The sequence below is a fragment of the Podarcis cretensis genome (assembly GCF_951804945.1).
Source record: "Podarcis cretensis genome assembly, chromosome: 8".
NCBI classification, from domain to species: domain Eukaryota; kingdom Metazoa; phylum Chordata; class Lepidosauria; order Squamata; family Lacertidae; genus Podarcis; species Podarcis cretensis.
In genome coordinates this window covers 83,914,690-83,928,110 of record NC_137177.1, presented here as the reverse complement: position 1 = coordinate 83,928,110, position 13,421 = coordinate 83,914,690, and the positions used below count along the sequence as shown (strand labels likewise).

The 13,421-nt window shown below is 48.6% G+C and overlaps 1 protein-coding gene across 3 annotated transcripts in view; it reads left to right on the top strand.

Annotated features, from left to right (window-relative positions):
- The first annotated feature begins 6,178 nt into the window (after window positions 1-6,178).
- The window catches only part of ECE1 (endothelin converting enzyme 1), a 66,155-nt gene continuing 58,912 nt past the window's right edge, over window positions 6,179-13,421 (top strand). The window contains exon 1 of one of the 3 annotated variants that reach the window (XM_079986900.1): window positions 6,179-6,286. In XM_079986900.1, the coding sequence (XP_079843026.1) occupies window positions 6,284-6,286 (3 nt within the window). In that variant the 5' untranslated portion in view covers window positions 6,179-6,283. Of the gene's footprint in view, window positions 6,287-6,315; window positions 6,493-11,367; window positions 11,473-13,421 lie in introns of those variants that run through there. The other 2 variants (XM_079986901.1, XM_079986899.1) reach the window with 2 other exon arrangements.

Here is a 13,421-nt window from a genome sequence, read left to right as displayed (position 1 = left end):
AGGCTCTGTCTCTCTCTCTTGCAGTTCCAAGCATTGGCCAGCAGGCTGCAGTGTTGGCAAATAAACGTTCCCCCACCTCCTAGCGCTGTCAGTCTCTTCTCTCAGAGGGCAGCGCTGGGGCTGCAAAAGAAATATTTTTTAAAATGGGGGGAGTTGGCTGAGGTGCTATGATAATATAAGAACAGCCCTTCTGGATCAGGCCAGTTGCCTATCCAGTCCAGCATCTTCACAGATCCAGGGGTGTGGTGGAGGGGACTACAACAGCAACCCCCAGCTGTTCATCCCTGCCCCATGGCCTCTCCTGGGTCCCCTAAAGTGCTCTTTTGGGTGCGTTCATCACCAGTGTTGAACGGTGCCTTTCTCCATTTCCCTCAGGCAGCAAAATATATTGGGCTGGCCCCGTCCCAGAGCAGAAACAGAGTGGTACTTGCAAACAGCTCTGCCATGCAAGGCCAGTGAGCCAAGCTGCATGCAAGGCCTGAAACGCACACCCATGTCTAGTGGGTGTGAAAATATACAGGGATGTCATTTTAAAACTCCCTGGGCTGCTTCCAGAACCACCCTTGAAAAGACAGGGCAAGCCGCTTCTGCTTGGAAAGCCCAAAGCCCATCTCCTGATCTGCCCTGCACCTAGAAATCTCCAATGAGCGACATTTTCCTGCTCCAGATCTGCCCTCCAAAGGTTTTGGACTACAATTCCCATCAGCCTCAGCCAGTACGGTGCAAAGGACCACCAGAGGCAGCCCTGCTGTACCTTGTTTTCTACCTATTTGGGTGCGGATTTGGGGTGCGGGGAGCATTCCATAGGGGTTGCCGAGAGAGATTTGGGGAGAAAACAGCTGGAGTTGGATACTGCTGCTGCAAAAGACCCTTGAAAATGCCCCAGATACTTCTAATAACAGTTGCCCTTTTATCCACAGAACAACCCTGGGAGGTAGGCTAGGCTGAAAGACAGTAACTGGCCCAAGGCCACCCAGTGAACCCTCTGGCTGAATAGGAATTCGAACCTGGCTCTCCCAGGTTCTACTCCAACATTCTTATGCACAGCACCAGACTGGGCTGGGCTGTGGCTAATCAGTTGAGGTGCACTCTGCACATGACTAGAGGCCCTCTTTCCTTCTTTTTTCACAAGTTCCACGATTGTGTTCTGACACTTAAAAAAAAAGTGGTGTGGAATTAAACCTTGGCACAAATAAACTCCTTTCTCTCTCCCCCTCCCTCGCTGCTCTAAATCTGGATCTTCCAGCTGTCCGGGCAGCTTTTAAAGTCGCCCTGTTGTTAACCTTGAAGGGGCTTGCAGAAGGAGGTTTGACAATGGTCCTGTGGGGGCAGGACGGTTGGGTGGGTGGCTAAATATTTGTGAACCTGGGACTTCTGCAGCCGCAAGACCGTTCTGCTTGGACGTCCACCAACTCATCTTGAACTTGTGTCAAAGCTCAATTTTCTGCGACAAAAATACTGTGGCTTCCCTGCTGTTCCTCAATTGTTGTTCAGATTGGTCCTTCCTTTAAACCGGAGAGGGGTAATGTCGCTCATAATGATGGTGGTCTGGTTTTGATTACAGCAGGAGAGAGATGGAAAGAGAAAGAGAGAAGGAAACTGGGTGGAGGAAGGGCTGGGATTTGCTCAAAGCTTCTCTGCTCTCCTGCAAATCCTTGCAGATTCTGGGACTCCCTGAGCTGATAAGTGCAGCCGGGTCTTTATTGCCTCAGTTTTCCTCCCCAGAGCAGACTTCTCTGATGTGATGCCCTCCAGATGTTTTGGTCTACATCTCCCACCAGTCCATAAGAAAAGCATTGCAGAATAATAATAATAATAATAATTTATTTATACCCTGCCCATCTGGCTGGGTTTCCCCAGCCACTCTGGGCAGCTTCCAACAAAAAACTAAAATACAATAACCTATTAAACATTAAAAGCTTCCCTAAACAGGGCTGCCTTCAGATGTCTTCTAAAAGTTTGGTAGTTATTTTTCTCTTTGACATCTGATGGGAGGGCGTTCCACAGGGCAGGTGCCACTACCGAGAAGGCCCTCTGCCTGGTTCCCTGTAACTTGGCTTCTCGCAGCGAGGGAACCGCCAGAAGGCTCTCGGAGCTGGACCTCAGTCTGGGCAGAACGATGGGGGTGGAGACGCTCCTTCAGGTATACTGGACCGAGGATCAGGCCAAAGGCGGCCCATTGGGTCCAGCATCCTATTCTCACAGGGGCCAACCAGAAACCTGAAAACAGGACCTGAGCAAAAGACCAACTCTCCCCTCCTAAAGTTTCCAGCCACTGGGATTCAGAAGTATCGCTGCCTCCTCCTCTTAGGAGTTTAAAACATCTGGAGGGCATCTTTGGGCTGGCTGCCTGCCGTCTCTCCTCCTCTCTCTAGTCTATCTCTTGTTCCCCCAGCCCAACCTCTTCCCAAAATCTCAGACAGGCTCCCTGCTGGGCACAGGCCATGAGAGAAGTCCCGGCTTCCACCGAACCATCACAAGCCCACCTTGACTCCACAGTCAGTATTAATGTTGACATTCGCAAGCCAACCAAGTCATTAAACTGTTTGCACGTCTTGTGTCAACCAGTTTTAAAACCCAAGGGTTATTTTTAGGACGAGCTGGAGATGCTTACGAATTGCGGTGGGGTGGGGAAGGAATGGTACAGTCCCCCCAAGAACAACTCATAGGCAGGCTTGCCCCACCAAAAGAAAGGGGGTGTTGTGCCCATGTAGATTTCCTGACCCACTCTTTTGCTTCGGTGTCAGATTTGCACAGAAGTTGTTACTCGTGGTGGATCGAACAGCAGGTTTCATTTCGGGGTTTTTTTATTATTTAAAAAAAACTGGTATATTAACATCGACCAAAGGTGCAAAAATAGCAAAAAGGAAAACAAAGCGTCAAAAAATTAAAGCACAAAATGTCACAGCTCAGAAGGACAAAAGTACCAAGATCCAGGGCAGATCCAAAGGGATATTAAAAGTATTCACTCATACAAAGGCTCCCTTGGCAAATAATGAAGAGTTGTAAAAATAAAAGTATTTTCCACCTGTGATTTCTGTCATGATTGAGAACGAAGGTTCCATATACAGTGGTACCTCAGGTCAAGTACTTAATTCGTTCCGGAGGTCCGTTCTTAACCTGAAACTGTTCTTAACCTGAAGCACCACTTTAGCTAATGGGGCCTCCCGCTGCCGCCACACAATTTCTGTTCTCATCCTGAGGTAAAGTTATTAACCCGAGGTAATATTTCTGGATTAGTGGAGTCTGTAACCTGAAGCGTATGTTACCCACTGTAGTCTTAAATGAGCCAGACATTTGCAGATACTGGTGGCAGGGAGCAACGGTGTGTCTCAGTATTTGTATAAGAAATAAAATCATAAATTTCACAAATTATCATAAATTTGGGGGGTGGGGGAGAGAGACTATCAGGGTAACTGTGGGCAAAGGTCCTGGCAGGGCTGCTCTGCGTTCAGAGAGATTTGGTACCACAATGCCTGTTGCTATCTGTAACGGAAAGAGAACAGTTTCCATTCTGCAAACAGAACGGGCTTAGACTGATTTGATTACAAGAGAAACCAGAAACCACCAAGTGGGGGGGGGGGGTGTTCCAGGAGGAAGCAAAAGGGGAAAGAGGCAGAGTTGCATCTGTCTCTTCTCTGTAAATAAGGTGCATTGCGTCAACACCAAAAGCAATTGGCCATCATGTTGCTAGGATCTCCCCCTCTTTGTTTCCCCCTTCACTTTATTCCAGTTTTATAATTATGGTTAAAATCACACACAAGGTTTTTTGTTTGTGTGCGGTTATCTTGCAACAAGAATAGAATCGTAGAATCATAGAGAGTTGGAAGGGATCCAAGGGTCATCTAGCCCAACCCCTTCCAATATTATTTATTATTATTTAGTATTATTATTATTATTATTATTATTATTATTAATATACTGCCCTATACCCAGAGGTCTCAGGGCGGCTCACAAAAAAGATCACAACATATAAATTCAAAATAAAAACAATAACCCAATAATAGAGGTAAAGGGACCCCTGACCATTAGGTCCAGTCGTGGCCGACTCTGGGGTTGCGGCGCTCATCTCGCTTTACTGGCTGAGGGAGCCAGCATATAGCAAGTGGCCAGCATGACTAAGCTGCTTCTGGCGAACCAGAGCAGCGCACGGGAACGCTGTTTACCTTCCCGCCAGAGCGATACCTATTTATCTACTTGCACTTTTGACGTGCTTTCAAACTGCTGGGTTGGCAGGAGCAGGACTGAGCAACGGGAGGGAACTCACCCTGTTGCGGGGATTCGAACCGCCAACCTTCTGATCAGCAAGTCCTAGGCTCTGTGGTTTAACCCACAGCGCATGACTAATAGGCAGGGATAATGATGTGAAATGGCATCCAGGGGCATCTGCAAAGCCGCAGGTGTTCTCCACTCTGGGATTAAAACAGGGATGGGGAACATCTGCGTTCCTCTAGATGCATTTTTGGACTCTGACACTCGTCTGGCTCAACCAGCATGGCCATTGGGTGAGGGATAAGGACGGGAGTTGTAGTCCTAACATCTGGTGGGCCAGATGTTCCCCAGTGGCGTAGCGTGGGGTGCAGGGGGGCCGGCCGCACCGGGCGCAACATCTGGGGGTTAGGGTTAGGGGGCGCAAATCCACAGGTTAGGGGGCGCAAATTACTTGCCTTACCCCGGGTGCTGACAACCCACGCTACGCCACTGTGTTACCCATCCATGTGTTGGAAGAAGCCAAGAGCTGCAATGGTGGTAGACCAAGTGGTATAGGCAAGTGAGGGTCAAGTTCAGAGATGGGGGAGCCGTGGCCAGCAGGGATAATGATGGGAGTTGTAGTTCCTATCTCTCCAACTCCTGTCAGCCCAGCCAGGGGTCAGGGATGATTGATTGATTGATTTATCTCATAACATTTATATACAGCTTAACTGCCGTAAAACAACAGCAGCAAACCTGAAAACGGCTTACAAAAAAAATATCAAGAAATAATTACAATAATGTACTGTACTTTAAAACCTTTTAGCTCATGTATTAATGATAATGATGATGATGATGACAATAATAATAACAACAACAACAACATAGTATACCACTCCATACACACAGGTCTCAGGATGCTTCACAACACAAAATCACACTATAAAAACACAAAACACATAATAAAAACAAAAACAAGAACCCAATAATCCCCCCAGCGCATTTTAAAAGGGCATTGGAGTAGCTTAAACTGCTTTAGCTCAGCCGGTTAGAGGGTCAAGCTAGCTACCCACCCGGGAAGAATGGCAGATGAAGGTGATGGAGTACATGGAACTGGCTGAGATGACTGGCAGAATCCGGGACCAAGGAGAAGAGTGGGTGGAAGAAGATTGGAAAAAATTCAAAGTTTATTTTCAAAAATATTGCAAAATTAAGGATTGCTAGAAAGATGTTGGGAAAAGAATATTATGTGGTTTTAGTAGAAATGACATAAAGGATTAAGTAAAAATGAGTTGGTGAAAGAGAGAATGTTAAATTATAGTATATTAAGACAAATCATTAAGATAAAAATAAGGTTGGAAGGATTTGCTGAAATAACAAATTGAATTAGAATACAAAAATGGGAGGCGTGAGGAGGTCAAGGAAATAAGTGAATGTAAGCAAGTGATGTACAGGTTTGACTTGTTTTTTATTTTTTTTCTTCTGTTTTCTGGTTTTTGATGATGTTATATATATATATATATATATATGTATGTATGTATGTATTGTTTTTTCGTTTTTTCTTTGATTGTTATTATTTTCTCTTTTTTTCTGTAATCTTTAAGATCTTAATAACAATTTATTTTTTTAAAAAAATAGAGCGTCGAGCTAGCAATGCCAAGGTTGCAGGTTCGATCCCCGCAAGGGACAGCTGCATATTCTTGCATTGCGGGGGTCCCTTCCAACCCTCTGATTCTACCAGATATCCAGGAGCTGATATACTGTGTACCAAAACGGCGAAGATGGGAGTCGGGAGCCCAGCGCCACCCTCCCTCCCTGCAGAGGCTCACCTGGGCACGAAGAAAGGGTTAATTCCCGGGCGAGGAAATCCCGCCCACGCCGCCCCCCCCCCAACCCCGGGCGCGGATTGGCTGCGCGGAGCCAGGTGCGCCCTCCCGTCCGGCCGCCATTGGGCCGTCGGCACGCCGCTCCGCTCCCCTCCTCAGGCCGGGCTGAGGCGCCGCAGCAGCGGCGGCGGCGGCGCTTAGTTGGCGCGCAGCTGCTGCCCGGCCAGGCCGACGAGGGGACAGGAGGCGAGCGCCGCGCAGCCGCCATGGTGAGTCCGGGCGCGGGGTGGAGAGAGGGCGCCGGGCCAGGCCGCCGCGAGGCCTCGGTCGGGGCCGGACGCCCGAGCCCGGGCAGGCAGCCGGAGAGAGCGCCAGGCACACGGCTAGTCCTCAGCGCGCCCAGGCGGAGAAGGAGCCTCCGGGTGGCGAGAAGGGAGGCGGCCTAGCAAAGCCCGCGCGGAGAGAGAACCTCCAGGTGCAGGAGCAGTCTATCTCTGAATGCCTGAGGAGCGGCGGCGGCGGCAAGGGGAGGGGAGGGGAGGGTGTCTCCCGCTTCCACAGCCCACTTGCCGGTTCCCCGGTGCCGCTTTGCAGCCTTTCTCAAGCTGTGGCTCCCCAGATGTTGTTGAACTATAACTCCCATCACCCTTAGCTAGCAAGGCCAGAGCTCAGGGATGGTGGGAGTTGTAGTCCAACAACATCTGGGGACCCACAGCTTGAGAACCGCAGAGAGGGGCCGCATCCAGGTCTCTGCGGCCCCCAGGTTGGTTGTAGGACGATTCCTGCATGGCAGAGGGTTGGGCTGGATGACGCTTGGGTCCCTCCAGACTCAAATCAATTATGCTTTGAAGGTTTGTACATTTCACTAATTTTACAATCATTTTGTGATTTCGAAACATGACTTCCTTCCCTCTCTTTCTGCGGTTCCTTGAGTTTATTTTTAATATCATCTGCATATCCTTATTAACTTAATTTGCTCATATGTTCATCTGCTTTAAATATATGCTCTTCGACTTTATACCCGGTGACCCGACTCCCCTCTTGCCGTGTCTCCCATCCGGGGCTGTCTTAAGCATATGCGGCGCCGGGGTGCAAAGATGCATGCCCTCACCCCAGGTTGCCCAGTCCCAGGCATGCAGGAGGGCAGAGCCAGCCAGCCGCCTCAGCATCTCGCTGGCTTGGTCACCCCCAAACTCATGGTGCAGAGCCGCCCGCAGCAGAAGATCCCGCTGCAGTGCTCTGATTGACAGGCTGGCTCTTCCCCGGACTCAGGCACCAGACTCACGGCCAGGTGCCCCTGAGAGCCCAGCGCCTGGGTGCCCCGCACCCCTAGCACCTATGAATAAGACGGCCCTGCTCCCACCCGTCACTGCCCCGTGTCGGGTCGACTGGCCCTTGAATATATGTGTGCACGGAATTGGAAATCGAGGCACCCCAAACTGTTTTGGGGGAACCCACCGAGCACATTTGGAAAAAGATTTCCAAATGTCATGCACGCCCCAAAATACCCATTTTTGCAGGAGGAAAAGTTGCTAGTGCTGAGATACTGCCCCCCCATGAGCAAAAGTGCAGACAAAAAAGGAGACCCCCCCTCTCCCCAGAAGACAAGATAGTTTAGGATGGTCAGTAAGGCTGGGCAATATATCATCCCGTACTGGTTTGAAGTCCATATTGGGATACCCGTTTCATAATTTTTGACCTGGTGATATATCACGGAACATGATGTGTGTGCTATGTAAAAATCACAATGCGGGGGAAACGGTGAAGCCAGCCAATGCCTCTACAGATCTCCATCCTTATTTCAGGCATCGTGATATATCGGTATATTGTGATGTTTAGCTGGTGATATATCACAATGTTGAAAGCCAGATATTGCCCAGCCCTAGTCATCGGGAACATCGGGGTTACGGGTGCTGTGATGGTCATGGGCACCATAGAATCATAAGAGTTGGAAGGGGTTCTGAGCATCATCTAGTCCAGCCCTCTGCAGTGCAGGGATATGCAGCTGTCCATATTGACTTCTGGGTGAAACTGACATGCCTTTGGCCTGATCCAGCAAGGCTGCTCTTACACCCTCAAGACCATGTCCTAACATCTGTTGAGACAGAAGCAGCCGGGATGTTGGAAGGACAGTTCCGCTCAGGCCCGCCTGCCGCAGTCTCGGAGTCTGGCCTTGGGACCAGCCGCATGCCCTGTGCCCATCTCTGTACAAAAATGTCGCATTTGTAAGATTGGGAGGAAAATAGCACTTGTGAGTCTGCATGAAAGGTTTTGAATAGCCTTGCAGAGAGTAGACTCAGGTGTTTTGACGCATCGAGGATTTTTAAAGCGTTCCGCTTTTTGCTTAGGATGCCAACAAAGGACACTTGCAATCATAAAGCGTTTTGAGGCTTAGCCTGATGACAGAAACCAATTAGGTTAATTCTTGCTGACAAACAATGGCATTTTTTGTCTTTTTAAAGTGGCGTGTTGTTATAGCTTTCTGACAAATGTAGAGGTTTTGCAGTTGTTGAGGTTTTAGAGTAGCCTTCCTCAACTCGGTGCCCTCCGGGTAAATTTGAACTACAGTTCCCAGAGAGCACAGCCATAGCCCAAGATGGCTTAGGTTGATGGGAGCTGTAGTTTGAAACATCTGGAAGGCACCAGGTTCAGGAGTGCGGTGCTGGAGTGTTAGTATTGGACTATGGCCTTTCAGGTTTGCTGTGGCTATAGATATACTGCTTTGAGCATGGAGAAAAGTTGGGATATGAATATGATGAAGAATCTTCAGGGATACCTTTCTATAAATGGGCATGTGATTCCCTGGACCTTCTATTCTCATTGATCTTCGCCGTGGAAGGCCCTCCAAGTGACAGGAACAGAGGAAGGAAGGCTTGAATGCTCCCAGCTTTATATTATAGCTTTCCTCCTTCGGAGGCAACTCAGGAAGCTATTTTGAGACAGGGTAGAGGAGAGTTTGCAAAGGGATTGCAAGGAAGGAAGAGTTTAAAATACTGGAGTAAGAATTTAAAAAAATCGCTCTTGAGATTCTTTTCTTGTATATCTCCTGAAACAGCAGGAGAAGCCTCTCTGTAACCGTGAATGAATTTATTTTAAAAGAGAAACGAATGAAAAAAAGTCAGAGCAACTGTTTATAAAAACGAGCAGGCAGCTGTAAATCTGCCTTCCCACCCATGCGTCAGAGTGGAGTCCTGCGGTGTGTGCATTTGTGTGTCCCAGGAACATTTCTCGGCTTTGTGGGCTCAGCTGGCTGCTGACCCTCCTTGCAAGCAGAGACCCCCCCGCAATGGCGGCTGTTGCTCAGGCTGCCCCCTCTCTGTGGTGGTGGTGGGTAGCCTGTCTGCCTGCCTGCCTGCCTGCCTGCCTGCCTGCTTGCTTGCCTGTCTGCCTGGTGACCTTTGCTCCTCGCAAGAGAGGCTGTTTTGCAGATGCAGGGCAGAGGCCCTTTTGTTGTCCAGCCCCCGGGGAGGCCACTTTTGCCGCCTGCTTTTCCAAGAAAGAGTCGCCTGCCTATCGCGGCCCCCGGATTGAAGTTGGATGAGTTAGTTTTGCGAGGAAAGGGTGGGTGGAGAAGCAGGAGGGAAAGATCAGCAACCCCCACCCCCCCAACCCTTGAGCTCTGACGCAGTTCGTTGACGTGGGTTTGTATTGTGCCAAGGAGAAACCAAACAGTGGTGGGGTTTGCATTCAGTGAAGGGGGGGGGCAGACTCAGAGCCTGACATCTGGGGCTGCTGCTCAGTAGTTGCCTGCAAATTTTGTAGCTCAGTCTGTGCAGAACTTTCCTCCCGAACTGCAAAAAAAAAGGGCCTTCCGGGGCTTCTCTGTATCTCTTGGAAACGTCATTTCCCATGGCTTGTCTTTCCAGGGGCTCCCTAAGATAAAGGGGTTTGTCCTGCTCAGAGCAGACTCACTGCATTTCTTTAGTATCTTTACGTCTTAAAATTTGTACACTGCTTGGCGACTTCAAAAAGCCCTCAAAGCTGTTCTGCAAAAAAATAACAAAATAAAAATAAAAATAGAATAGTTGCCGATAAAAACTAACAATAATCTAAAGCATCTGAAAAGTTGAAATGACAGTAGATGAGAAACAGATCAAAACTCAACTTTCTGGACAGGCTTAGAATTCTACAGTTGGAAGGGACCCCGTGTGTCATCTAGTCCAACCCCCTACAGTGCAGGAATCACAACTAAAGCATCCAGGACAGATGGCCAACTAGTCCCTGCTCAAAAACCTCCAGTGAAGGAGAGTCCACCACCTTCTGAGGGTGCTCAGACTGTCAGAAAGTTCTTCCTGATTTTGAGACAGAATCCCCTTTCTTGTAACTTGAATCCATTGGTTCGGGTCCTCCCCTCTGGGAGCAGGAGAAAATAAGGTTTGCTCCAACTTCCATGTGACAGCCCTTAAGGCAGGGGTAGGCAACCTAAGGCCCATGGGCCGCATCCGGCCCAATCACCTCAATCCGGCCTGCGGATGGTCCAGGAATCCGCGTGTTTTTACATGAGTAGAAAATATCCTTTTATTTAAAACGCACCTCTGGGTTATTTGTGGGGCCTGCCTGGTATTTTTACATGAGTAGAATGTGTGCTTTTATTTAAAATGCATCTCTGGGTTATTTGTGGGGCATAGGAATTCGTTCATTCCCCCCCCCCAAAAAAAAATATATAGTCCGGCCCACCACATGGTCTGAGGGACGGTGGACCGGCCCACGGCTGAAAAAGGTTGCTGGCCCCTGCCTTAAGGTATTTGAAGACGGCTATCATATCTCCTCTCAGTCTCCTTTTCTGAACCTTTTCCAACTCTGCAGTATGTTTTTTGAGGCGAGCCTACCAGAACTCCAAATGCGGTTGCAGCACAGATTTGTATACAGTGGTACCTCGGGTTAAGAACTTAATGCGTTCTGGAGGTCCGTACCTGAAACTGTTCTTAACCTGAGGTACCACTTTAGCTAATGGGCCTCCCGCTGCTGCCGCACTGCCAGCACATGATTTCTGTTCTCATCATGAAGCAAAATTCTTAACCCGAGGTACTATTTCTGGGTTAGTGAAGCCTGTAACCTGAAGCATCTGTAACCCGAGGTACCACTGTAGTGGCATTATGATTTTGGCAGTTTTATTTTTGGAGGAGGAGAAGGGATCCGGCCCCAGTTGTGATGCTGGCTCAGCCCCAGTGGCTCTGGGAGGTTTGCAGAGGCTTCCATGGGAAAGGATGGATTCCTTTTGCTGTTTTTCTCTTTCTCCGTGTGCTTTTCGTTTAGTTTCTTTTTATCTTACTGTATTATGAAAACATTTTAATAATTTTTTAATTTTTTAAAAAAAGGTTAGTAGAGCATGGGTTGTGGGTTCAAGCTTCCTGCATTGGACTAGATGAGCTCTGGGGTCCCTTCCAGCTCTACGAATCTTTGCTTCCATGATGGAGAAGGGAGCCAAGCCAGGTTGAGAACAAACAGCAAGCAAGTGGGTGGATGACAATTATCTAACTCTCCCTGATAAGGAGCTATTGACAGGAGATGGGCGCATTTGCATGGGCGATAATGGGCTACTGTTTGCAGAGCTGGGCTCTGGTGCTCCTGTGCCTGGGCCAAGAGGCATCAGTGAGTGCCCTGTGTGCCAGGGCTTGCCTGGCCCTTTGAAAAGGCAGCACCCGTCTCCCGAGCGTCATGAGTCGCCGTCCTCTGTGGTCTTTTCCCCCAGCCCAAGAGCACGTGCTGAATCCAACATCAGAACGACACCATTGTGGCCTAGTGTTTAGAGCAGGGGTGGGCAATCTAAGGCCCAGGGGGCCAGATGCGGCTCAATTGCCTTCTAAATCCAGCCCACGGACGGTCTGGGAATCGGCGTGTTTTTACATGAGTAGAACATGTGCTTTTATTTAAAATGCATCTCTGTGTTATTTGTGGGGCCTGCCTTGTGTTTTTACATGAGTAGAACATGTGCTTTTATTTAAAATGCATCTCTGTGTTATTTGTGGGGCCTGCCTGGTGTTTTTACATGAGTAGAATGTGTCCTTTTATTTAAAATGCATCTCTGGGTTATTTGTGGGGCATAGGAATTCGTTCATTTCCCCCACCACCAAATGGTCTGAGGGACGGTGGACCAGCCGACGGCTGAAAAAGGTTGCTGACCCCTGGTTTAGAGTGTCAGCCTGGGAGAGCCAGGGCTCAAATCCATCCACCCTCCACTCAGCTACAAAGCTCGCTGCGTAATACTGGGCCCACTCACTGCGTTCTCTTGGCCTAACCTACCTTGCAAGGTTGTTGTGGGCATTAACTGAGCAGGGGAAGAACCACACATACTGCCTTAAGCCCCCTGGAGGACAAACCTGGGGTGCCAATGCAATAAACCAAGCGGTCCCATCTAAATCAGTAGCCCTAACTTAGCTGTGTCCATTCATTTTTATTTTATTCCATATACCCCCACATTTTTCCCAGTGTTCGAAATTAGTCAGAAATTTAATGGAAAGCAAAATGTAATAATAATAATAATAATAATAATAATAATAATAATAATAATAATAATTAATAATAATTTATTAGAGGTGGATCTGAAATATTTCCATTGGCGCTTGAATTAGTTTTATGCTGGATTGTTTTCTTTGATGTTTTAATGTTTTGTAAACTGCTTTGAGATTTGTTCTCTAAAATATAAAGTGGTATAGAAATGTTAATAATAATAATAACAACAACAACAACAATCAACAGGGGGAACGACTCCTAGACATTCCATTGTGGCAACTGTAGCCCAGGTTTAAGGTGCCATTTGGCTATTAGATTATATATCTGAATCTCTAACACTGTTTACCCCGCAACAACCCTGTGAGGTAGGTTGGGCTGAGAGGCAGCGACTGGTCCAATATCTCACCCAGCTGAGCGGGTGCTTGAACCCTGGTCTCTCCCAGGTCTTAGTCCAGTGCTTTAACCACTGCACCACACTGTCTTTCTCTGTCCCCTTGCTTTGTGGGGTGTCAGGGGCAGGAGGGGGCGAGAGAGGCGGCGTGGCACCCTTCCTACGTGTGACGCTTGAAACACCTTTTCAGGTATAGAGGAACTGAGCAGGGCAGCCCTCCAGCCTCTTGGACTTCAGCCAGAGCTTAAAAGAGCCTTAAGGAAGAAGGATGAGCAGGAAGGCCAAGCCTGGCTGTTCTTTTTTGGAGTGAGTAATCCTTTCCTGGAGAAAGAGGGTCTCCTTGGATACTACAGTGGTGCCCCGCAAGACGAACGCCTCGCAAGACGGAAAACCCGCTAGACGAAAGGGTTTTCCGTTTTGGAGGCGCTTCGCAAAACGAATTTCCCTATGGGCTTGCTTCGCAAGACGAAAATGTCTTGCGAGTTCCTGTGGGGTTTTTTCCCTCCCCCCCCCCTTTTCCTAAGCCCCTTTTCCTAAGCCCTAAGGCGCTTATCAGCTGA